The sequence below is a fragment of the Pseudophryne corroboree genome, chromosome 3 (assembly GCF_028390025.1).
Source record: "Pseudophryne corroboree isolate aPseCor3 chromosome 3, aPseCor3.hap2, whole genome shotgun sequence".
Classification (NCBI taxonomy): domain Eukaryota; kingdom Metazoa; phylum Chordata; class Amphibia; order Anura; family Myobatrachidae; genus Pseudophryne; species Pseudophryne corroboree.
Window position 1 is genome coordinate 28,223,924 of NC_086446.1, and position 27,277 is coordinate 28,251,200.

Genomic DNA, 27,277 nt, shown 5'->3' on the forward strand with positions numbered 1-27,277 from the left:
TTATTGATCTGAATATACGTCCACAAATGGACTATCTACGGTCTCGTGTCAGGGTGTGGAGTAAACTGCCACTTACTGTTACGGTAGGATAAACCTAATTAAAATGGTTGTATTACTAAAATGCTGTATGTCCTCCAACATTCCCCTGTCTATCTCCCCCAGCGACTATTTGGTATCATAGATGGTCTCTTGTCCTCATTGGTGTGGTCCAACCGTAGAGCTCTGATTAAACTAGATACTCTAACTAGGCCCCGGGACTCGGGTGGTCTGGCTCTCCCTAAACTTAGATTCTATTACTTAGCAGCTCAGCTGTTCCATCTAATTCCTTGGGTCGCAGACTCGTCCGGGGATTTATTAATCTCTACTGTGTTACTAGCATCTAAAATCAAGTTGTCATCCCTCCAGCTCCTACTTAGTGATAATGTTGCACTCCTTAAGATGCCGTTGGTTAAACAAGCGATCATGGTTTGGAGACAGACACATTCTATGTTGGGAGGGGGGAGGGATGGGATCCTGACACCCCACTGATATACACTCATGCTCTCACTCATTTCACGTCCCTACATATGGGATCGGTGTGGGGACGCTGGGGTGTTTGTTCCCTTAATCAATTGTACTCCTCGGGCACGTTTATTTCGTTTGGACAAATGCAGACTGAGTTTAATATACCCGTATCCTATTATTATATATATATTCAGCTTCGCCACGCATGCGCGTCTCAGTTTAGTGCTGCTCCACCTCTCCATCGGAAGTCACCGGTTCACCTGCTCCTGACTGATACTCTAGGCTCCGAGTCTGTCTCTGCTTTCTACTCCGCTCTGCTCGGTGCCCATCATTCTGACAGTCTCTCACACCTTAAATCTAAATGGGAGGCTGATTTGGGACCGGTTTCCCTAGATGTATGGGAGGAGGCCTTGGGGACTTCACGGACCGCTACTACCTCGGCTCATTTTCAATAGATACACTTGTTTATATTACACCGAGTCTACATCACTCCCACCCGTCTAGTCAACATAGGGGGACGGAGTGACTCTAGGTGCCCGAAGTGTGCCTCTTTGGACGGTACCTTCTGGCATCTATTGTGGGCCTGCAGGACTTTTGGCGGACAGTGATACGGATGATAGCCTCTACGGAAATTCCCTTGAACGCGTTTACCCCCCTTGTGTGTATCCTTGGGGTCATAGATGAGGAGATATTGGATGCTCATTCTAGACGATATATTCTTAATTTATGCGTTTTGGCCAAAGTACTGATAGCACGCTCATGGATGGCGACTGCGGGCCCTGATATTAATAAGTGGATCCCGTTAGTGAACTCTGTTTTGTCCCATGAAAAGTTTGTCTATATTTCTAGGAAAGCCCTGGATAAATTTTACAAGATATGGGATAGGTGGTTATTGTCTCCACTATACCAGTGTACCCGTGCTTATGCCTCGCATTGATAGCTGGTCACTTCATGAACCACCATTGTATGAACAAATGAAAAGAAATCATGACACTCATTATGTATAACTTGTAGCTGTTTGCAACTTTATTTATGTTGTTCTGTTGATGCATACAACATTTGTTGGTTTTTCTCTGTATACACATAATGCATACTTTTTTAGTCAAAGTTATGGTTTGTCTGTTTGTCTGAAAAAATCAATAAAAACTTAATTTAAAAAAAATATATATCAAAAACAACTAAGCAACTTTTCACTATATAATCTATAGAACATCAGTGTGTGTCTTATACACTATAGTCTACTGTTTAATCTCCATTTATGAAATGAACCATTATTAAAGTGTCATTTTATTGTTTTCTGGGTTATTTAGGGTGAAGGTCTGACTGATATCAAGGTAGAAGATACAGAGGGAGAAGAGACGTATGTGACTGATATGAAGGCAGAAGATACAGAGGGAGAAGAAGAGACGTATGTGACTGATATGAAGGCAGAAGATATAGAGGGAGAAGAGACGTATGTGACTGATATGAAGACAGAAGATATAGAGGGAGAAGAGACGTATATGACTGTTATGAAGGCAGAAGATATAGAGGGAGAAGAAGAGATGTATGTGACTGATATAGAGGGAGAAGAGACGTGTATGACTGATATGAAGGCAGAAGAAATAGAGGGAGAAGAGGAGACGTATGTGACTGATATGAAGGCAGAAGATATAGAGGGAGAAGAAGAGACGTATGTGACTGATATGAAGGCAGAAGATACAGAGGGAGAAGAGACGTATGTGACTGATATGAAGACAGAAGATACAGAGGGAGAAGAAGAGACGTATGTGACTGATATGAAGGCAGAAGATATAGAGGGAGAAGAAGAGACGTATGTGACTGATATGAAGGCAGAAGATATAGAGGGAGAAGAGACGTATGTGACTGATATGAAGACAGAAGATATAGAGGGAGAAGAGACGTATATGACTGTTATGAAGACAGAAGATATAGAGGGAGAAGAGGAGACGTATGTGACTGATATGAAGGCAAAAGATATAGAGGGAGAAGAAGAGACGTGTGTGACTGGTATGAAGGCAGAAGATACAGAGGGAGAGGAAAAGACGGATGTGACTGATATAAAGACAGAAGATATAGAGGGAGAAGAAGAGACGTATGTGAGAGATGATCAGCAGTGTAAGGAGGAGGAAATCCCTACAGATATCAGCACAGGTGAGTAATAAGCACTTATTACAGTAGAGAGTCACATATTCTTGCTCAGACACTACAGCAATCTCTCATCCTGCACCCTCCTCTGTTGGTGAGCAGTTTGTAGATTTGTAAATCTTATTAGAGGTGGATACTGTAGATCTGTCCTTCATTTATACAAGACTTGGAAAATGCAATCAGACAGTGACAGAATGTTGTCTAAGTCTTTAATGAATGTTACATATTACTCATATCAAATAGAACATATGTCAGATAATAATAGTATATAACGAATGTGAATCCTCACTACACTGCTATAGATGGCTTCTTACATAGGTTTCTCCTGCTGCGATGGATCAGTGCCCTGAGGTATGTCAGTAGATGATTGCATTATCTAGGTTATTGCTGGTTTCATACTAACTAATTCCTCCACTAGTTCGGTGCAGTTTCGTTGGAGGAATAGTTTCTGAGGGTAAATCAGTACATTTAAATGCCCCATAAACCAATCAGTGTAAAAATATATATAATTAGCAGTGCCTACCCGTCGTTGCCGAATGATGATTAATTTTATTTATTGGTACATATCTGCAGCGGGGTGCATTGGTTTCCACGGGAAAACATCAGGGTGTAGAGATGGATCTTGATCCAGGCACCAACAGGCTAAAGCTTTAGGCTGTCCCAGGATGCATTGGGGCCTCCTCTATAACCCAGCCTTCAGGCACTGTGAGCTCATTTTCGAGTTGGTGCCTGCAGAACAGGTCACTTAACAGGAGAGCTGCACTGGGCTGCCCTGAAAAAACTTTCTAAGAAGACTTCATGTCCGAGTCCCATTCTGTGCTGCGGCTCCGTCACCTCCCAAGCAGCATTGCATACTCCTGCGGCTTAGTTCCCGTGTACTTGCAGCGGAGACGCTCTGGCATTGGGCACATGGTTGCAGATGCTCTCGTGGTTCGCGTGGCTGCTACGGAGAGGAGATAAGAGGGTCCCCCAGACAGGACCCGCTACTAAAACACGTTCCGGTCACATTCTAGGGAGACAGACTGTGACGCTGGCGTGGACACTGTTACGGGCAGGGACCCCACTATATCTGCCAGGGCATAGGAGTACAGGTCGGGTGTACTAACACCCAGTTTAATAAGACTCCGTAGTACCAGGCGGTGAGGACCAGCATAGGGGAGCCATACTTGACCTGTAGCCCCTCCCCTGGCCCAGGGCGCCATCTCTGAGCAGATTTTCCCACCCTGGGGCTGCCTCACACTCTCCCTCACTCCCTGACTGAGACGCTGGGCGCCATCTTGGAGCATAGCGGCGGCAGGTCTTCAGGACTGTAGGGTAAGGTCTCCCTTGTAAAGCCACCTGTATACAGAGCTGTGACTTTACAAACACTTTAGTATTCTACATGTCTCTATACAGACAGCGTTAGTTAAGACAAAGTGTACCTGTTACAGAATATTCTGTATGAGTATTCTGATATATACCTCTGTTCTAGGATCACGCTCTGTTGTCATACTAATAATTATCTGCATAGTGGCTGTGTGTGCCTGTATCTGATGTGTGGATTTCACTTTCAGTGTTTCCCAGATATATCTATCACTATATTCTGTACCCTAAGGGACTAGGAGCATCAGGGTCTATTTTATATAGTGCGTCACAGTATTTACCTATTACGTGTATTCTACTGTGTACTCAGTCGCATACTAAAGAATTTATTCGCAGGTATTGTACTCTGTCTGGCTTCATCGTACTAAACCGCTCTATGTTGCATTTACTGAAATGTCTAACAAGAAGGGCCGTAAGTCCGGGGGCGCTCCCGCATCATGCAGGGCATGCCCCAAGGATTTACTTGAGGGGGAAGTTTTATATAATGGTCTGTGTACTGTGTGCCATACCTCTCCCATTCAGTCCGCAGCTCCTGTAACCAATCAGGAGCCACCATGGGCTACGTTCTCGATCCTGTTTGGTGCTCTGGTGGATCGTCTTACGCCTACTATGGAATCACCTTTGCCACTACAGCCACAAATTGTCCCTATGGATAATCCACCTTGGGTGGATAATTTGTCTAACCAGTTGCAGCAATTTAATCAATCTTTGGTTAGACATAAATCTGCTATAAGTCACACTCGAGTCACTGGGTCATCTAAGTGGGCTGCTTCCTCCTCACAATCTACGTACAGTATCAGAAGTTTCTTCTAAGGAGGATGGAGAGAAGACTATCCTGTCAGTCACTGAATCAGATGCTTCTGACAAGGAATCTCCTTTACAGGTTGATGTCCCTGCCCTGGTGGCTGCAATTAGGCAGATCCTACAAATCTCTGATGATGATGATGATGATGATGATGAGGATTCCACTACGGACATACGCCAATAACCCTGTTCTGAGCCAGAGAAAAAGTTCCCCCTGGCTAAACGGGCCTTAGCTCGATATCCTCTTCCTGCAGAGTTATGTAACAAGTGTAAAAACCCACCACCATTGGATTCCCATGTCACCTATCTAGTGGTATCATCTACTCTGCCTCTCACCACTGTCACCTCACTAAAGGAACTGACAGATAAACGTGTGGAGGGATGCCTAAAATCTATTTACTCCCTGACAGGTGCTGTACATAGACCCACTATTGCTGCCTCCTGGGCTGCAAAAGATGTTGAAGCATGGGTTCAGCATTGGAGGAAGAGTTACCCGATAAATTATCTGACACTGCCAGACAATATCTGTCTCACATTACCACCGCCGCCTATTATATTCAGTAGGCATCCTCTGAGGCAGTTGTGTTGGCGGCTAAGGCATCGACTACGTCTATCCTGGCTCACCGTATTCTGTGGTTAAGGTCATGGAAGGTAGACCTGGACTCCAAAAATACCTTGGAGTACTCCCTTTTAAAGGGGGCACCTTGTTTGTAGAGGACCTAAATACAATTGTGTCTGATTTAGTGGCTGCAAAAATAGCATTTCTCACAAATTCTACTCCCTCTGCACAGAGGACAAAGGTACCACTTTTCGCATGGGTGCGGGAAGTCGTCTCTCACGAGTACACAGTCTCCTTCAAGAGACTTCCCCCTCGCCAGTTTTGCACCATGGTTATCCCTTTGGATCCGTTAAAAGCGCAAGCTCTACAATTGGTATTGAGTTCCCTCCTGGAGACAGATGACACTACTCGACCCTGTTTCTAGTTCCGGAACTCAATGGGTCTTTCCAGCCTATACTCAACCTCAAATCATTGAACAAGTTTGTGAGAGTGTCCGAGTTCCGTATGGAAACTCTGCGGTCAATTGTACTGGCCATGGAACCCGGAGACTATATGGTATCCCTGTATATACAGGATGCATACCTGCATATACCTATTGCCATGTCGTATCAGAAATATCTGCGGTTTGCTGTTGGCAACATCCACTATCAGTTTCAGGCTCTGCCATGTGGCCTGGCTACGGCCACTCACATCTTCACCAAGGTTATGGCCATGATGACGGCTCATCTCCGTCGCCAGGGAGTCAGGATCCTTCCGTATCTAGGACGACTTGCTGATTCTCTCAAACTCCCACGATGTACTTCTCAGTCATCTACAAATGACAGTAAGCGTCCTACAGGCCCACGGGTGGCTCATCAATTGGAAGAAGTCCTCGCTGGTCCCAGCTCAGAGCATGGTGCACCTGGGGTCACTGCTGGATACGCACAGTCAATGGCTGTTTCTGTTTCCTGAGATGGTCCTGAAGCTTCAGGACTGGATAAGATGCTTCCTTTGTCACCCCAGAGTGTCGATACATTCGGCGATGCAAGTACTTGGCCTGATAATGTCGGCATTCGACATGGTGGAGTACGCTCAATTTCATTCCCGCCCTCTGCAGAGGTTAATCCTTTCCAAATGGGACGGCCTATCTCATCGGATCAGGTCTCACATGATCACTTTAACTCCGGAGGTTCGTCTATCACTGACCTGGTGGTGTCAGGACCAGCAATTAAGCAGGGGCCATCCCTTATAGGTCCCCAACTGGGTCCTGCTGACTACGGACTCAAGTCTGAGGGGTTGGAGCGCGGTATTGGAGCAACGCTCTTTCTAGGGTCGGTGGACCAAAGAGGAATCTCTCCTCCCGATAAACATTCTGGAGTTGCAGGCAGTGTTCAATGTGTTGTCTCTCGTCCAGGCCTGTTCAAGTAGGGTCAGACAACGCCACCACGGTGGCATATATAAACCATCATGGTGGCACTCGGAGCCGCATAGCAATGTTGGAAGTGTCAAAAATACTTCAATGGGCGGAACGCCATCTACCAGCAATATCGGCAGTGTTCATTCTGGGTGTCCTCAACTGGGAAGCGGACTTCCTCAGTCGCCAGGACATGCATGCCGGAGAGTGGAGTCTTCATCAGGAAGTCTTTCAACTCCTAGTGGACAAGTGGGGCCTACCTGACGTAGACCTGATGGCGTCTCGACACAATCACAAAGTTCCGGTATTTGGGGGTAATTCCAAGTTGATCGCAGCAGGATATTTGTTAGCAAATGGGCAAAACCATGTGCACTGCAGGGGAGGCAGATATAACATGTGCAGAAAGAGTTAGATTTGGGAGGGTTATTTTGTTTCTGTGCAGGGTAAATACTGGCTGCTTTATTTTTACACTGCAAATTAGATTGCAGATTGAACACACCCCACCCAAATCTAACTCTCTCTGCACATGTTAAATCTGCCTCCCCTGCAGTGCACATGGTTTTGCCCATTTGCTAACAAAATTCCTGCTGCGATCAACTTGGAATTACCCCCTTTGGATCAAGAACCAGGGATCCTCAAGCAGCATTCATGGACGCACTGGCAATTCCATGGAACTTTTGGCTGCCCTACGTGTTCCCTCCAGTGTACTACGGAAGTTCAAACAAGAAGGAGGAAAACTACTTCTAGGCGCTCCAGCGTGGGCCAGACGACATTGGTTCTCAGACCTGCAGGGTCTATTGATAGAGCGTTCTCTTCTACTTCCTCAACGCCCAGACCTCGTTCAGGCCCTTGTGTCTACCCGGACCTGGCCTGACTGGCTTTGACGGTGTGGCTCTTGCAGCTTCACTCCTGAGGGCAAAGAATTCTCCAAGGTGGTTTTCCAAACTATGCTAAAGGCCCATAAACCGGCTTCGGCACAGATTCAATATTGGGTCTGGAATTCTTGCTTCACCTGGTGTGCTGCTAAGAATTACGATGCTTACAAATGTAGTACTTCCAGACTTCTGGATTTTTTGCTACAAGGCCTGGATTTAGGACTTCGTCTGGCCTCCCTCAAGGTTCACATATCTGCCTTGTTGGTGTGGTTCCAGAGAAAAATTGCATCTATACCTGACGTTCATACATTCACTCAGGGCATGTTACGGATTCAGCCTCCCTATGTCCCTCCTGTGGCTCCATGGGATTAGTCTGTTGTACTGAATGCCCTGCAAGAGTCTACATTTGAACCTCTTGAGTCAGTGGACCTTAAATGGCTCACGGCCAAGATCCTGTTTCTGCTGGCTATTGTCTCTGCTAGAAGGGTATCACACTTAGGCTCCTTGTCCTGTCGGCCCCACTTTCTGATATTTCATTGTGACCGGGTAGTTCTTTGAACTCACCCTGGTTATTTACCTAAGGTGGTGTCATCTTTTCACCTTAACCAAGAGATTGTGGTTCCGGCCTTCATCTCTTCTGAGTTGTCCCCCAAAGAACGGTCTTTGGATGTGGTAAGGGCTCTCCATATATATGTGGAGAGGACTGCCTCTATTAGGAGGTCAGATGCCCTTTTTGTACTGTTTTGTTTCCACATACGTGGCTGGCCTGCGAATAAGCGAACCTTGCCCAGATTGATTAGAATGGTGATTACACATGCTTATACGCAGGCTGGACTCCCAGCTCCTGCTGCTATCAAGGCCCATTCTACTCGGTCTGTTGGACCCTCTTGGACGGGCCGCTGTGTCGCATCCGCAGAACAATTGTGCATGGCGGCTACATGGTCCTCAGTGAACACGTTCATTAGGTTCTATGCCTTTGATACTTCCGCCTCCCAGGATGCTTCCTTTGGATGCGGGTTCTCATACCCGCTAAGGCGCATCCCCTCCTTTAAGGAACTGCTTTAGGACATCCCCGATGTTATTCCCTGTGGAATACCAGTGTACCCCGCTGCAGAAAAGGAGATTTATGGTAGACTTACCATGGTTAAATCTCTTTCTGCGAGGTGCACTGGGTTCCACAGGGTGCCCACCCTGATGCACTTAGCTTCTATGTGTTTGTATGGCATTAGCCGCTGGTCCCTTCTCCTGTCATCAGAATGTGGTTCTATGTGATTAACATCTACCGTCTCTTTTACCTGCTTCTGCATTGGACTGTTAGGGTCTCCTGCCCTGTGCTGCCACGTCGTCATGGCAACCGGGAGACAAGTGCTAGCGGAGTAACCTGAGCGCAGCTGATGCTCCGGTTCGGGTCTTTTGCTGTGCAGTGGTTACAGGCTCTGTGCACGGCAGGGGATCCGGTGCTGGTTTTTGTGCTCACAGTCTGTGAGGTCTGAGTGGGGCGTGGGCAGCACCTGCTTTATAAACCCTCTTCTCAGGTTAAGCAGATGCTGCTGAATCTTTGTTGGTTAGTCAGTTCCTGAAAGTTAGCCAGTACTGTGTAGCTTTGTATTTGTTGTTGCTTACTGCAAATAGGCCTGGGGATTTGGTACTACACTCTGCCAATCCAGACCTAGCAGTAAGACTGGAGTCAGTCGTTTAACTTGCTGGGGTTCTTTTGCTACTCTGTGAACTTAGCAAGTTTGCGGCTGTATTCTCAGACTTGCCTGCCAAAATCCTTTCTCACTGTGCAAGGTGTTCAGGTGTCAGTTTAGTGGCAGTAAGCTGAACCTGTGCACTGCAAGTGAGGATTAGGATTGTGGAGACTCTCCTTGTGTCTATTATTCCATCTCTGACCAAGGAGTTTACTGCCACACCCGTTGGTAACCCTTTAGGGTTTTGCTGTTGCCCTTAGCAACAGCATTTCGGGTTCTCTACGTATTAAAACACAAAATCTTGCTTTTTCCATCTGCGCATTCCTAATACTAGGGAGACGCCCAGTTTCTTAGCCTCTGGGCTTCTCTGTTCACTTTGTGTTTATTTTGTTACCCTATCACCTTCTGTGTACATAATGTCATATTCCCCAGTCTGTCTGTGAGTTCATTTGTTTTGCATCCCTCTCCGTTCAGACACCAGTACATTCCTGCAGGCACTGGTGTGCATAACACACAGGAATCGACACAGGAAGCAGCTAGTCAGACACTGCTACACAGGAGCTCAGGGACTGGCAGGAACCAGCTCAGACTTCAAGCAGACTGGAAACCTAGAAATATCACCAGCGTCTGTGAATTGCAGACAGCCAGCATATAACAGAGAGGCCTAATTAATTATCTTGTGCAGCTGCCCTGTTGCATGACTCCAAGCTGACAAGATGCAATTAGCAGCCAGGTGAGGCTGACACATAGGAACAAGCTGCAATTGCACAGACTCACCAGCGGCAGCAGACAAGAGTATTCTAAAACAGAGCAACGGGAAATCCTGGCATGCAAGACAACTTTATAAACATAAAATAGGAATGAACCACTACCTGTGGTTCATAACAGTATCCCCTCCTTAAGGGTGAGCTCCGAGCACCCCATGACACCCACGGGGAACATAAACAGAAGTATAACATAAAATACAGAACCAAAATGCAAAACAGGAATGAGCCACAGCCGTGGCTCATAACATTACCCCCCCTTGAGGAGGGATCAAAGGACCCCAAAATACAGACTATCCAGAACAAGGGATACAAAAAAAAACCTGACACACTGGTCTAACAGACACGAAAACAGAAACAAGCTGCAACCACAGCTTGTAACAGTGCCCTCCCCCTGACGGTGGCCACTGGACACAAGACAAGGGAAAAAAATCTTTTTTTTTTTTTTTTTTATCAAGGCAAGAGTCGAAAATTATTTCTTTTTCTTCTTCTTCTTCTTCTTTTTACAAAGCTCTTTAGGTCTGACCAAGGTAATTCCCCAAACATTGTCTGAACTGATGGTACCACCCAGCAAGGCTGCGTTCAAATCAGAGACAGGTTTCTTACCCTTGGGAGCTGAACTTTCTGGCAAAGTACTATTATTAGAAGAAGAAGAAGTCAGAAAAGCACATCCTGCAGTCAAAACAACGGGCTGGGATTCTTGTGCCGAGTTTACAGTATTTGGTGGACTCTCAACAGACAAGACGGGTGACTTAGAGGAACCTGAACCAATTTCTTTGGGACCATATCTTTTAATAATTGCATCACTAAATGCTGGGAGATCCTGAAGAATGGGATCTTCAGCTTTCATTAGGCTGGTCGCCCACTCAAAAGGCTCTCCTCTAAAAGAATAAATCAGATAGAGCACAAGGTTCTCTGAAGTGATGCCCAAAAATGGTCTACACAACATAATAATGTAATAGTGTTTGTAAAGTGCCAGAAATTGGGCTAAGTCCCCATCAAAGATTATGGATGTTGAGATATCAACAGAGTCAGGATCTGTTTCCTTCCCATCTGACTGACTGGAGTGCTTTGCTAGGACCTGGTCACTATTGACCTTACTCGAGGCTGAGACTCTCTGAACCGCACCTGGGGCAGTGACTTTCTGAACCCCACTCGGGGCAGTGACTTTCTGAACCCCACTCGGGGCAGTGACTTTCTGAACCCCACCCGGGGCAGTGGCCTTCGGGAACCCCGCTGGGACAGTGGCCTTCAGGAACCCCGCTGGGGTCAGCACCTCGGATTCTTTTACTGGGACCGAGCCATCGACCTCCCTCTCTGAGTCGATAATTATCGAAACTTCTCCCGGGACTATGACTTCCGGGACTTTTGCTGAAGCTATAACCTTCAGCACCTCCACTAATGCTACGCCTCTTAAGTTCTTTCCTGGGGAAGCGACCTCTAGACCCTTCTTAGAGGCTGCGTCTCTCGAGACCCCACTTGGGGATATTACTTCAAATATCCCTTCTGGGGTTTTGCTTCTCGAGTTCCCTTCTAGAACTATGGTTTTAAATACCCTTTCTGGGGTTGCGCTTCTCAAGTCCCTACCTGGGGTAACAGCTTCTGAGACCCCTTCTGGTATGGACACCTGAGCTACAATATTTGATGTCCCTCTATAAGCTTGGGCATCGGGTACCGCTCCAGCACTCTGGGCATCGGGTACCGCTCCAGCACTCTGGGCATCGGGTACCGCTCCAGCACTCTGGGCATCAGGTACGCTCCAGCACTCTGGGCATCGGGTACCGCACCCAGATCCTGAGCATCGGGTCCCTTTCCAGGACCCTGGGCTACGGGCACCACTCCAGGACCCTGGGCTACGGGCACCACTCCAGGACCCTGGGCTACGGGCACCACTCCAGGACCCTGGGCTACGGGCACCACTCCAGGACCCTGGGCATCGGGCACCACTCCAGGAACCTGGGCATCGGGCACCACTCCAGGGGCTTGCAACTCTGCTTCAACAGGAACCTCAAGAGAGGAGAGAAACATTCTCTTTTGATTCCTGAATCTATAATGGGGCTCCCTTGCCCAAGGACCCCAATTATAGGACAGAGAGCTTTTTAGTGTGGGTTGTGTGACAAGTACCTCTGCCACAGTAGAGACTGGAGTAGGTCTTGTATCCTGACTCAACTTGGCCAGAGAGCAAGACTCGTCACCACACTTTGGCTTGCGCAACTCACAGGTCTGCAGATAGTGGCCTAAACCACCACAATATAGGCATAAGTTTAAGTTTCTGCGACGCAGACGCTCCTCTTCTGAGAGCCTGGGCCGCAGAAAACTTTTAAACCTTTTCTCTTCAATTAAACCAGAGGATTCTCTTGTCACCATACTGTGAACAAGAGTCTCTTTAGAGATAGATGTACTCTCAACGACTTCTGGCAAGATGAGCAAGATTTTAGTCAGAAGGTTTTGCAGTTGCTTTAGGGATTGCTGCAAAACTTCTAGTCGCTCTGGTCTCAAAGCACTGAAAGCAGAGTTCAGGGCTGCGAGAGATGCCTGCAGGGCTTGCATAGTAGACATAGGAGGATTTAAAACTAGACAAGACTAGACAAGGCAAGACTAGACAAGGCAAGACTAGATTCTAAACACCGGACTGAATTCTGCACACTGGTTTCTAGACAGGACTGGATTCTAAACACCGGACTGAATTCTGCACACTGAATTCTAGACAGGACTGGATTCTAGACAAGACACTGGACTGGGCCAAAAAAGAAAAAAAAAAGTTTTATTTCTTTTTTGTGGTATGGCTGGTGATAATGTTAGGTTCCTGGTGCTCAGAACAAGGGCGATGTTATGTAGTGAGTCCAGAGCATTAGGACGTAACGCTGGGAAAGGGGAATGGAAAGGGAATAGCCCCTGGAGCCCTATCTCCGTTGTCTCGCCCGTGCTGTCAGTACACTCTTGCGAGACTATGGTTGCTTGAGCCCATGGCAGCCGCGTTTGAAGGGTGGATTACGTCTGCCCAACTTCGATGCCCCCTCAGGTCTTAATGAGAGACAAAGAGTGTACCGAGACAGGGTGATAACAAGGGGCCCTCTAATCTGAAACAACCAAAGCCAGGGGCTACTAACTAGCCCAAAACTAAATGTATGTGCGGCTTGCCGCCAAAGGAAAAGAACAACAAAGGAAATGCTGACCACACGCCGACACAATACTTTTTGTGTACCGGCGGTGACAGCCCAAGCAGAACCCTCTGCAAAACACCAGTGACAGAAATAATAACTGAATACAGCGGCCTAGGCCGACGGACGCGGCAGAGCCGCTACTCACGGAACCGGTACGAATGCTGGCAAAAGGACAGGAACCCCCAATGCTGCCGACACAGACTCTCAGAACTGGAGGACTGGCAGAATCCCAAACGACAGACCGGTGGACACCAGAAACTCGACCAGGCACAGGCAAAGCCACAGGACTTCAGAACAGGACACAGGATCAGACACAGGAATCGACATGGGAACTGACACAGGAATCGACACAGGAAGCAGCTAGTCAGACACTGCTACACAGGAGCTCAGGGACTGGCAGGAACCAGCTCAGACTTCAAGCAGACTGGAAACCAAGAAATATCACCAGCGTCTGTGAATTGCAGACAGCCAGCATATAACAGAGAGGCCTAATTAATTATCTCGTGCAGCTGCCCTGTTTCATGACTCCAAGCTGACAAGATGCAATTAGCAGCCAGGTGAGGCTGACACATAGGAACAAGCTGCAATTGCACAGACTCACCAGCGGCAGCAGACAAGAGTATTCTAAAACAGAGCAACGGGAAATCCTGGCATGCAAGACAACTTTATAAACATAACATAATGAACCACTACCTGTGGCACATAACATGTCTATCTATTGACTGTCTAACTTGACACTGTCTATCTATTATACCACACCCGAGTAAAATGCCAGGTAATGGGTTTTTTTATTGTACCTTGAATTTATCCATTTGATGATAATTTAAGGGTGTTTGACAAGAGTCTTTCTTGGAAAATGAAATTTATGTGGCATCATTTAAATAATAATTTTATTCCCAGCAGATGGATGTAACAGCAGGAATAAATCAAAGGAAAATGTAATCTTATCTCCAGTTTGTGAAATAGAAGATGATGACATCAAACAAGATTCTCTGGAAAAAATCCTCAGTATCCCAATTATACATCCAGTACCCCACAGTGCAGATGTATCATCTGATCCTACTTCTAATGAGGAACGTTCTCCTGGTACATCAAGTACAGCTCTTAGAGTAGATCAAATATGTCCCTCTTTTATAGATGCCAAATGCTCTACAGAGAACACAAAGCTTTTTACCCATCAGCCAGCTAAGGCAGGTGAGAGTTTGTTTCCATGCTCTGAGTGTGGGAAATGTTTTTCAAAGAAATCATCTCTCGTTAGACATAAGAGAGTTCAAACAGGTGAGAAGCCATTTGCATGTTTTGACTGTGGGAAATGTTTTACATGGAAATCATCGCTTGTTGACCATCAGAAACATCACACAGGTGAGAAGCCATTTCCATGTTCTGAGTGTGGAAAAGGTTTTACACGGAAATCACAGCTTGTTATACATCAGAGAAGTCACACAGGTGAGAAGCCATTTCCATGTTCTGAGTGTGGAAAATGTTTTACACTGAAATCACAGCTTGTTATACATCAGAGAAGTCACACAGATGAGAAGCTATTTCCATGTTCTGAGTGTGGAAAAGGTTTTACACGGAAATCACAGCTTGTTATACATCAGAGAAGTCACACAGGTGAGAAGCCATTTCCATGTTCTGAGTGTGGAAAATGTTTTACACTGAAATCACAGCTTGTTATACATCAGAGAAGTCACACAGGTGAGAAGCTATTTCCATGTTCTGAGTGTGGAAAATGTTTTACACTGAAATCAAAGCTTGTTATACATCAGAGAAGTCACACAGGTGAGAGACCATTTCCATGTTCTGAGTGTGGGAAATGTTTTAAAAATAAATCAATTCTTGTTAGACATCAGAGAAGTCACACAGGTGAGAGGCCATTTCCATGTTCTGAGTGTGAGAAAAGTTTTACACGGAAAGAACTTCTTCTAGAACATTGGAGAAGTCACACAGGTGAGAGGCCATTTCCATGTTTTGACTGTGGGAAATGTTTTACACAGAAAAGACATCTTGCTATACATCAGAGAAGTCACACAGGTGAGAAGCCATTTCCGTGTTCTGAGTGTGGGAAATGTTTTACACAGAAAGGACATGTTGCTATACATCAGAGAAGTCACACAGGTGAGAAGCCATTCCCATGCTCTGAGTGTGGGAAATGTTTTACAGCTAAATCAGCTCTTGTTAGACATCAGAGAAGTCACACAGATTAGCTATTGTCATGCTCTGATTCTTGGAAATGTCAGAAATGAGATGGTTCACAAATACTTCCTTTATTTACACTGGAGAAATATGTTTACAAGTGCAATTTATTTCTAGAAAAACCTAATTAAAAATAGTATTTTTCCTAACCTGGGTGCTTCATTGACCTCTGTTTCTGTTTCATAACCCAGAAGGTGAATGGTCATAGCTTATATTAACTGTCCTTACTGTAATTGTGTTATATTTTTTGCTTTTATTAATTTTTTTATTCTGCAGTGTGTAGACACTAGGTACAGGGGTCAAGGCAGTAACAGTGCTCTCATCTAATAATAGACCATAATATCAGACCTGACACAAGTTCCTGCCACCAACCTCCTCCCCTCTATGTAATACCTATTATATGCTGCAGGGGGCAGGTGCCCAGAGCAATGAGAGGATATAACAGGTATATCAGAGAGGTATGTGCTAGAGAGAGATAAAAGCTCAGTCCCACACCATCAGGACACATCACCAGTGAGGTGTAAGGACTGTCCTATGGGGGTCATTCCGAGTTGTTCGCTCGTTGCCGATTTTTGCTATGCTGCGATTTGCTAGTAACTGCGCATGCGCATGGTTCGCAGAGCGCATGCGCTTAATTATTTAACTAAGAACTTGGTAGATTTACACAAGCTCGAGCAAAGTTTTTTCAACGCTCGAGTGATCGTAGTGTGATTGACAGGAAGTGGGTGTTTCTGGGCGGCAACTCAGCGTTTTCACAGCGTTTGCTAAAAAACGCAGGCGTGCCAGGGAAAAACGCGGGAGTGGCTGGAGAAACGGGAGTGGCTGGCCGAACGCAGGGCGTGTTTGTGACGTCAAACCAGTGTTTTGAACCACAAGTAGTGGTTCATTCCTGTTTGCTTTCCGTTTATGTATTTAGTGTTATAGTTCTCTTGCAGGCCAGGATTTCCTTTGCTCTGGTTTAGAAAGCTTCTTGTTGGCCGCCAGTGGTGGGTCTGTGTAATTGCAGCCTGTTTCCATGTGTTTAATCTCACCTGTCTGTTAATTGCACCTGTCAGTTTGGAGTCGTGCAGCAGGGCAGCTGCACAACATAATTAGGGTCTCCCTGCTGTGATTGGAAGAAATCCTTGTTATATTCTGTCTCAGTGCATTACACAGACACCGGTGATAGCTTCTGTCTAGCTGCTTCCTGCCTTGAAGAATTCCTGTGGCTTTGCCTGTGTCTGATCCAGTATCCTGCTTCCTGGTGTCCACTGGTCTGTCATTTGGAATTCTGCCTGTCCTCCGGTCCTGAGAGCCTGTGTCAGCTACTTTGGGGTTCCTGTCCTTTTTGCCAGTATTCATACCGGTTTCGTGAGTAGCGGCTTTGCCGCGTGCCTAGGCCGTAGCTACCTGTTGCTTTTGCTTTGGATTTTCTGCAGAGGGTTCTGCATGTGCTGTCCTCACCGGAACACAGCGGTGTTGTGTCGGTATGTGGACAGCACTGCCTTTGTTGTAGTTTTTGTCTTGGCAGCTGTGCCGCACATACTTTATTTAAGTTCTGTAGCACCCCTAACTGGGTACTTCCTTCTCTAGTTAGAGGTTCCCCTTGTCATCGCCCCGTCTCAGTCTACACCTTGTCTCCAACTAAGACCGGGGGGCATCAGAGTTGGGAAGACATAATCCACCCTTCAAACGCGGCTGCCGTGGGCCCAAGAAACCATAATCACGCAGACGTAGGCTGACAACGAGGGTGAGACAATGGAGTTAGGGATCCTTGGGGGTGCTGCCGAGCTCCGTATCTATTGCCGCATTACGTTTCTGTACTTGGGGCTCATCCGCCCAGTTCCAGGAGTACCAAGTACAGTGAACGTAACAACCAGCAACTAAACGGACTGAACTGATCGCAATCTGTGAGTAGGTCCGGAGCTACTCAGAAACTGCAAAGAATTATTTAGTAGCAATTCTGCCAATCTTTTGTTCACTATTCTGCTAAGCTAAGATACACTCCCAGAGGGCGGCGGCCTAGCATGTGCAATGCTGCTAAAAGCAGCCAACGAGCGAACAACTCGGAATGAGGGCCAATATGTGGTGTCCCTGGTGCTCCTGATGGTGTCCCAGTACGTGTATATATCTATGTATGTAATTCCTATTATATGCTGCAGGGGGCAGGTGACCAGAGCAATAGGAGGATATAACAGGTATATCAGAGAGGTATGTGCTAGAGAGAGATAAAAGCTCAGTCACACACCATCAGGACATACCACCAGTGAGGGGTAAGTATTGTCCTATGGGGTAATTCTGAGTTGATCGCAGCAGAAAATTTGTTAGCAGTTGGGCAAAACCATGTGCACTGCAGGGGAGGCAGATATAACATGTGTAGAGGGAGTTAGATTTGGGTGGGTTATTTTGTTTCTGTGAAGGGTAAATACTGGCTGCTTTATCTTTACACTGCAATTTAGATTGCAGATTGAACACACCCCACCCAAATCTAACTCTCTCTGCACATGTTATATCTGCCTCCCCTGCAGTGGACATGGTTTTGCCCATCTGCTAACAAAGTTCCTGCTGCGATCAACTCAGAATTACCCCCTATATGTGGTGTCCCTGGTGCTCCTGATGGTGTCCCCAATATGTGTATATGTATGTAATGCCTATTATATGCTGCAGGGGGCAGGTGCCCAGACCAATGGGAGGATATAACAGGTATATCAGAGAGGTATGTGCTAGAGAGAGATAAAAGTGCAGTCACACACCATCAGGACACATATAATAGGTAATATATATATATATACAAAGTCCTGGTCCGGCACTCACAATGGTATATAGCAGAGGTTAAATGTGCTCCGGTGCCCTCCCTCCGGACAGGGGGTCCGTACATATAAGGCGGCACTCGGGAGACCCAAATGGTGTGAAACAAGCGGGTGCTTTATCAACGTTTCGGGGCACGGATGTGTGTCCTGAAGACGGGGTCCCGTGCCCCGAAACGTTGATAAAGCACCCGCTTGTTTCACACCATTTGGGTCTCCTGAGTGCCGCCTTATTTGCGATTTTTCTATATATATATATATATATATATATATATATATATATATATATATACACTGCTCAAAAAAATAGAGGTAACACTAAAATAACACATACTAGATCTGAATGAATGAATGAAATATTCTTATTAAGTACTTTGTTCTTTACATAGTTAAATGTGGATGCCACACACACTACTGAGCCTCATTTTGACTTGTTTTAAGGACATTACATCAAAGTTGGATCAGCCTGTAGTGTGTTTTTCCACTTTAATTTTGAGTGTGACTCCAAATCCAGACCTCCATGGGTTAATAAATTTGATTTCCATTGATAATTTTTGTGTGATTTTGTTGTCAGCACATTCAACTATGTAAAGAACAAAGTATTTAATAAGAATATTTCATTCATTCAGATCTAGGATGTGTTATTTTAGTGTTCCCTTTATTTTTTTGAGCAGTATATCATTGTAAAAGTCCGCACTCCCAGCTATATCACAGTCACCAGTGGGGTGCTCCTCAAGGAGGCCTGTATCGGACCTCCACATATACCAGGTTGTCTTCAAGACCCCATTGAGGATCTCAAATAGAGGGCACTCACCAATTCATTTCCATAGATAAAAGGATTTATTAGGACATTGAAGTCATCACATACATGTCAACGTTTCGGCTTCGCAGAGCCTTTTTCAAAACCACCACAGGAGACATCTGTTCAGCACACCAGAAAACAGCATACTGACATCAGCCTCACGGGCTCCCTTATATAGCACATACTCAATTACCTTAACGATTTAATTGCTTAATTACCGGAAGTAACCATGTCCCAGTGCTCCATATTGTTTCTTGGCCTATCTTTTGTCCCTACTATCACACATGATCCATTTGATTGGACGATTGATAATTATCACTTGGGGCGAAAGCTACGACTAAGAACAATTTGGTAATAAGAATGAACACATTAAGCCAGTTATATGTAAAAAAAAACCAGTCATTATAATCCAATATCACATAATGCCAGTATTAAAACATTCACACGTATAACAGAAGCAAATATGATGGCCAATATTGATGTGAGACCACAGTATTTTAACTTATCTGTTGAACAGAGAAGTGCATTGAAATCTCTCAAGGATAGCAAGAACATCGTTATACGCCCCGCGGATAAAGGCGAGGCGGTGTTATCCAGGATTGGGGCCAATATGACCGAGATTAGACGCCAGTTGGCGGACAAGCTCACATATGTCAAATTGAAAGCCAACCCGACCCCGGTATACAAAATAATTATCGATGAGGTCATTGAACTAGGCCTCCAGGCGGCATGGATTGAGGATTCGGTAGCAGAGTTTCTCAAGGTTGAAAACCCGATTGTACCAATACTTTACACATTGCCGAAGGTCCATAAACAAATGGTAAGCCCTCCAGGTCGGCCGATTGTATCGGCTAAGGGGTCTCTTCTTCAACCACTTGCTATTTATATTGATCAATTTCTGCAGCCTTTAGTATGTAATACAATTAGCTACATACGTGATACCACTGATTTTTTTGTCAAAGGTTAGAGATATTGAATTACCAGTATCTGATGTGTGGTTAGTGACTCTCGATGTAAAATCATTGTATACGGTAATTCCACACCATGAGGGTATTGATGCAATTAGACAACAGCATACAAAACCCCCTATTGAATTTCTGATTAATCTGATCGAGCTGGTTCTTAAAACAATTTCATGTATGGTGTAGATTATTACGCTCAAATCCAGGGGACAGCCATGGGTTCCAACTTGGCACCAGCATACGCCAATTTATACATGGCTGCGTATGAGCGTAAATACATATTTTCACAGTATGGACACAGATTGTTAAGAATTATGAGATTTATTGACGATATCTTTTTGCTCTGGTCTGGTACAAGGGACGACCTGTTCGCTATGATTGATAACCTCAATGAAATTGAGGGACCTATTAGATTTACATATACAATTGATTTGGCTACAGCAACCTTTTTGGATGTTACGTTATGGCGGAATGGAACAAATCTGGATACCACGCTATATCGCAAAGCAACGGATCGCAATACCATCTTGCAAGCCACAAGCAGGCATCCACCTATGCTTAAAAAAAGCTTGCCAATATCCCAATTTCTCCGTGTATTGAGGATAAACTCTACAGATGAACTTGCTGAAATACAAATAGAGGAGATGAAATCCAGGTTTCTACAGAGAGGGTACTCACTCACAACACTGAATAGATGTATCAAAAAAGCATATCATCGCTTCAGACACCCGATTGACAAAGATGTGAAATCCTAAGAAGGATAATCGAATAGTGCATGTTAGCAAGTATGATCATACCTCACACTGTTAGGGTCTCCTGCCCTGTGCTGCCACGTCGTCATGGCAACCGGGAGACAAGTGCTAGCGGAGTAACCTGAGCGCAGCTGATACTCCGGTTCGGGTCTTTTGCTGTGCAGTGGTTACAGGCTCTGTGCACGGCAGGGGATCCGGTGCTGGTTTTTGTGCTCACAGTCTGTGAGGTCTGAGTGGGGCGTGGACAGCACCTGCTATATAAGGCCTCTTCTCAGGTTAAGCAGATGCTGCTGAATCTTTGTTGGTCAGTTCCTGAAAGTTAGCCAGTACTGTGTAGCTTTGTATTTGTTGTTGCTTACTGCAAATAGGCCTGGGGATTTGGTACTACACTCTGCCAATCCAGACCTAGCAGTAAGACTGGAGTCAGTCGTTTAACTTGCTGGGGTTCTTTTGCTACTCTGTGAACTTAGCAAGTTTGTGGCTGTATTCTCAGACTTGCCTGCCTAAATCCTGTCTCACTGTGCAAGGTGTTCAGGTATCAGTTTAGTGGCAGTAAGCTGAACCTGTGCACTGCAAGTGAGGATTAGGATTGTGGAGACTCTCCTTGTGTCTATCATTCCATCTCTGACCAAGGAGTTTACTGCCACACCCGTTGGTAACCCTTTAGGGTTTTGCTGTTGCCCTTAGCAACAGCATTTCGGGTTCTCTACGTATTAAAACACAACATCTTGCTTTTTCCATCTGAGCATTACTAATACTAGGGAGACACCCAGTTTCTTAGCCTCTGGGCTTCTCTGTTCACTTTGTGTTTATTTTGTTACCCTATCACCTTCTGTGTACGTAATGTTATATTCCCCAGTCTGTCTGTGAGTTCATTTGTTTTGCATCCCTAACAGTTCAGACACCAGTACATTCCTGCAGGCACTGGTGTGCATAACAGTTCAGACACCAGTACATTCCTGCAGGCACTGGTGTGCATAACATATTCAGCAGCCTAATACTCCTGTTGAAATTTTGTGGGAATATGGAGCATACCCCTCAAAATACGTTGCAACAGGTGGTCGATCAGGTGCAGGTCCTGACTCGACAATTTAATGATTTGTCCATTAACATGCACACCTCCCAAGCTGCTGGCGGAGCTCCCGCAGCAGCAGCACCTTCAGGGGTTAAGGAGCCGAAAGTAAATCTCCCGGATCGTTTTTCTGCAGATCGCTCGCAGTTCTTTTGTTTCAAGGAGAGCTGCAAGCTATATTTCCGGATTAGGCCTCAGTCTTCTGGGTCGGAGATTCAGCGGGTGGGCATAGTGATTTCCTTGCTACAAGGAGACCCACAGGTCTGGGCATATGGGTTGCAGCCTGACTGTCCGTCGCTTAAAAGTGTTGATGCTTTTTTTACGGCACTGGGCATGTTGTATGATGACCCTGACAAGACGGCCTCAGCCGAGGCTCAGATTTCGATCCTTAAGCAAGGGCGAAGGCCAGTTGAGGTTTACTGTACGGAGTTTCGGAGGTTGGCCCATGATACCCAGTGGAATGACCCAGCCCTGAGACACCAGTACCGAAGAGGTCTTTCTAACCAGATAAAAGACCAACTGGTACAATATCCCTTGCCTGATAGCTTGGATCAGCTCATGCAGTTATCCATCCGGGTGGATAGACGGCTGAGAGAGCGTTGGCTTGAAAGGGAGACCGAGGTTTCCTTCTTTCCCAAGGGAACCTCAGACTCTGAGGAATTTTCCGAGGAGCCTATGCAGATTGGGGCTACCCGCCTCTCCTCGCGTGAGAAGACGCGGAGGAGACAGCAGGGGTTGTGTTTGTACTGGGGAATAAAGGTCATGTGGTAGTATCATGCCCAGAAAAGCCGGAAAACTTCAGGGCCTGAGGGTGATGGGAAATATCCTGTCAGGCCAGAAGTCAGAATTTCCCAAGAAGACTTTTATCATTCCGGTGACCTTGAAGATCCTCGGTCAAACTGTCAAGACTGAGGCCTTTGTGGACAGTGGGGCCGACGGGGTTTTTATGGACCGCCAATTCGCCCTGAAACACTCCCTTAGTACCCTTGGCATCGGAAATTGAGATTTGTGGGTTAAACGGGGAACCATTATCCCAAGGTAAAATTACCTCTTGCACTAGCCAGATTTCTTTGTTTATTGGAGCCACACACGCTGAAAAATTGTCCTTTTATGTGACTGTCTGTACTTTTGCCCCATTGGTGTTGGGGTTACCCTAGTTAAGGGCCCACAATCCTCAATTTGACTGGGTCTCTGGGGAGATTCTTAGTTGGGGTACTGATTGTTTCAGGAGTTGCTTGAGCCTTCCAGTCAGTCTCTCGCAGCTAAGTTTGCCAGGATTGCCAGGGTGTTATGCAGATTTTGCGGACGTGTTCTCCAAAAAAGTTGCAGAGGTACTACCTCCCCATCGCCCTTATGACTGTGCCATTGATTTGTTGCCAAATGCTAAGCTTCCCAAGAGCAGGTTGTACTCCCTGTCACGTCCTGAGACTCAGGCTATGGCAGAGTACATTCAGGAGAACTTGGCTAAGGGATTTATCAGACCTTCACAGTCTCCAGTTGGGTCGGGGTTCTTCTTCGTGGGTAAAAAGGACGGTTCGTTGCGACCCTGCATCGACTTCAGGGAATTGAACCGTATCACGATTAAAAACTCATACCCACTGCCTCTCATTTCGGTCTTGTTTGACCAGCTTCGTACTGCCACCATTTTTTCTAAGATTGACCTACGCGGTGCGTACAATCTAATCCGAATAAGAGAGGGGGATGAATGGAAGACTGCCTTTAATACCCACTCAGGGCATTATGAATATTTGGTGATGCCTTTTGGGCTCTGTAATGCCCCGGCAGTCTTCCAGGATTTCATGAATGATGTACTCAGGGAATATTTGGATAGATTCTTAGTTGTATACTTAGATGACATCCTAATCTTCTCCCATTCCCTGGAGGAACATCGGAAGCATGTACGCTTAGTCCTCCAGAAACTTAGAGACCACCGGCTTGGGGCGAAGCTGGAGAAGTGCGAATTTGAAGTTCAGCAAATCGCATTTCTAGGATATATTATCTCCCCAGAAGGTTTCCAAATGGAGGGTTCCAAGGTACAGGCAGTCCTGGATTGGGTGCAGCCCACTAGTTTGAAGGCGCTTCAGCGTTTCCTGGGCTTTGCGAATTTTTATAGACGATTTATCGCTGGATTTTCGTCTATAGTGGCGCCCTTGGTGGCACTCACTAAGAAGGGGGCGGATGTTGCTCACTGGTCTTGTGAGGCTAAAGCGGCTTTTGCCCGTCTCAAAAGGGCATTTGTATCGGCCAAGGTGCTGCGACACCCAGATCCAGAGCGTCCTTTTGTGGTGGAGGTGGATGCCTCTGAGATGGGTATTGGGGCAGTGCTCTCTCAGATGGGAGTGTCTGATAATCGCCTTCATCCCTGTGCTTACTTTTCCCGTAAATTTTCGCCTGCCGAGATGAATTATGACGTGGGTAACCGGGAATTGTTGGCTATTAAGGATGCACTCGAGGAGTGGAGACACTGGCTTGAGGGGGCTAAGTTTGTGGTCTCAATTCTCACCGACCATAAGAATCTGGCATATTTAGAGTCAGCGAAGCGTCTCAATGCCAGGCAGGCACGATGGGCTTTGTTTTTTGCCCGCTTTAATTTTTTGATAACATATCGCCCTGGGTCAAAAAACATCAAGGCTGATGCGCTCTCGCAGAGTTTTGCTCCAATCCAGGAGACCACCGAGGAGCCGTTGCACATTGTGTCCCCATCATGTATTAAAGTGGGCATTACCCAGGACCTCTTATCATTAGTCCTTAGAGCACAGGAGCAGGCTCCTCCAGACCTTCCGGTAGGTCTTTTGTTTGTGCCTCCTAGGTTAAGACAGCAAGTGTTCCTGGAATTCCATGCCAAGAAGTCGGCAGGTCACCCGGGTATTGCCAGAACTCGGGAGTTGCTATCTAGGGTGGTGTGGTGGCCCTCGGTGGCTAAGGATGTGGATCAGTGGGTTCGGGCATGTGACATCTGTGCCCGAAATAAGACTCCTAGAGGGGTTCCTGTTGGCCCATTACATCCACTCTCTATCCCATCTAAGCCATGGACCCACATTTCAATGGATTTTGTGGTGGACTTGCCCAAATCCTCGGGGATGACAGCCATCTGGGTTGTCGTTGACAGGTTATCGAAGATGGCGCACTTCGTTCCACTGGTTGGGCTGCCATCGGCCAGACGCCTGTCTGAATTATTTATGCTGCATGTTGTGCGTCTCCACGGGTTGCCACTTGATGTGGTCTCTGACCGCGGATCCCAGTTTGTGGCCAAATTCTGGAGGGCATTTTGTTCCGATCTCCAGATTTCTGTCAGCTTGTCGTCAGGCTACCATCCGCAGTCTAATGAGCAGACTGAAAGGGTGAACCAGTCCTTGGAGCAGTTCCTCAGGTGTTATGTCTCCAAGTGTCAGACTGACTGGGTTGCTCATCTGTCCATGGCGGAGTTTGCCTATAACAACGCGGCTCATTCTGCTACAGGGATCTCTCCCTTCCTTTGTGTGTATGGGCATCATCCTAAAGCCAATTCTTTTGACCCCCTGGACTCCACGCCTGGTGGTTCCTCTCTGGTTTCGGTCCTTAGAGGTATTTGGAGGAAAGTGAAGAAAGCCCTTGTGTCTGTGTCATTAGTGACCAAAAGGGTTTTTGATAAGCGGAAAAGACCCTGCAGCTTCAAATTAGGAGACTTCGTCTGGTTGTCTACCAAGAATTTGAAGATGAGACAGCCATCTCATAAGTTAGGCCCCCGGTTCATCGGCCCTTATAAGATCACCAGGGTTATCAATCCGGTGGCATTTCAGTTAGATCTGCCCCGTTCTTTGGGTATCAATAAAACATTTCATTGTTCCCTTTTAAAACGGGCGATTAGTAATCCTTCTTCCAGTGGAAGACCTTCCCCTCTTCTGATACGTGGCCAGAGGGAGTTTGTTGTTGAAAGAATTCTTGACTCCAAGATGGTTCGGGGTCGGCTGTCATTTTTGGTGCACTGGAAGGGGTATGGCCCGGAGGAGCGGTCGTGGGTGCGCAGTTGTGATCTTCATGCCCCCAGACTGATACGCTCTTTCTTCTCGCAGTTCCCCGATAAACCCGGTGGTAGGGGTTCTTTGACCTCTCGTCAGAGGGGGGGGGTACTGTTAGGGTCTCCTGCCCTGTGCTGCCACGTCGCCATGGCAACCGGGAGACAAGTGCTAGCGGAGTAACCTGAGCGCAGCTGATACTCCGGTTCGGGTCTTTTGCTGTGCAGTGGTTACAGGCTCTGTGCACGGCAGGGGATCCGGTGCTGGTTTTTGTACTCACAGTCTGTGAGGTCTGAGTGGGGCGTGGACAGCACCTGCTATATAAGGGCTCTTCTCAGGTTAGGCAGATGCTGCTGAATCTTTGTTGGTCAGTTCCTGAAAGTTAGCCAGTACTGTGTAGCTTTGTATTTGTTGTTGCTTACTGCAAATAGGCCTGGGGATTTGGTACTACACTCTGCCAATCCAGACCTAGCAGTAAGACTGGAGTCAGTCGTTTAACTTGCTGGGGTTCTTTTGCTACTCTGTGAACTTAGCAAGTTTGCGGCTGTATTCTCAGACTTGCCTGCCTAAATCCTGTCTCACTGTGCAAGGTGTTCAGGTGTCAGTTTAGTGGCAGTAAGCTGAACCTGTGCACTGCAAGTGAGGATTAGGATTGTGGAGACTCTCCTTGTGTCTATCATTCCATCTCTGACCAAGGAGTTTACTGCCACACCCGTTGGTAACCCTTTAGGGTTTTGCTGTTGCCCTTAGCAACAGCATTTCGGGTTCTCTACGTATTAAAACACAACATCTTGCTTTTTCCATCTGAGCATTACTAATACTAGGGAGACACCCAGTTTCTTAGCCTCTGGGCTTCTCTGTTCACTTTGTGTTTATTTTGTTACCCTATCACCTTCTGTGTACGTAATGTCATATTCCCCAGTCTGTCTGTGAGTTCATTTGTTTTGCATCCCTAACAGTTCAGACACCAGTACATTCCTGCAGGCACTGGTGTGCATAACAGTTCAGACACCAGTACATTCCTGCAAGCACTGGTGTGCATAACACACACACAGCAAGAAACATCTATAATCAGCACTGGCCATTATTGACAACTGACTCAGCTAGATTTCCGTGGCACCAAACCCCCAATGGGTGCATACCGAAGGGGACCCAATTTACATCAACTATTGATGCGCCCAACGATGCAGCCAGCACAGATGCCTTCACATTGGCTAAGGTCTGGTAGGACGGGCTGTTTCAAGTGTAAAGGATGTACCACATGCAATTCTATGATAAGTGGCAAGGAATTCCGACATCCACACAATGGAACAAAGATTCGTATTCTATATAATTTATCTTGTATGAGTGCCTTTGTCATTTACGTGATAATATGCCCATGTGGCCTCTATTACACTGGTATGACGAGTAGACCATTCAGGGATAGAATGGCGAATCATCGCTACTCG

The 27,277-nt window shown here is 46.3% G+C and overlaps 1 protein-coding gene across 1 annotated transcript in view; it reads left to right on the forward strand.

The window, feature by feature from the left end:
* LOC135057100 (oocyte zinc finger protein XlCOF7.1-like) overlaps positions 1–27,277 on the forward strand; it is a 173,415-nt gene that overhangs the window by 27,895 nt on the left and 118,243 nt on the right. The window contains exons 5-7 of the mRNA XM_063963001.1: positions 1,815–2,658; positions 14,165–15,470; positions 19,478–19,868. Coding sequence (XP_063819071.1) covers positions 1,815–2,658; positions 14,165–15,470; positions 19,478–19,868 — 2,541 coding nt within the window. The remainder of the gene's footprint in view (positions 1–1,814; positions 2,659–14,164; positions 15,471–19,477; positions 19,869–27,277) is intronic.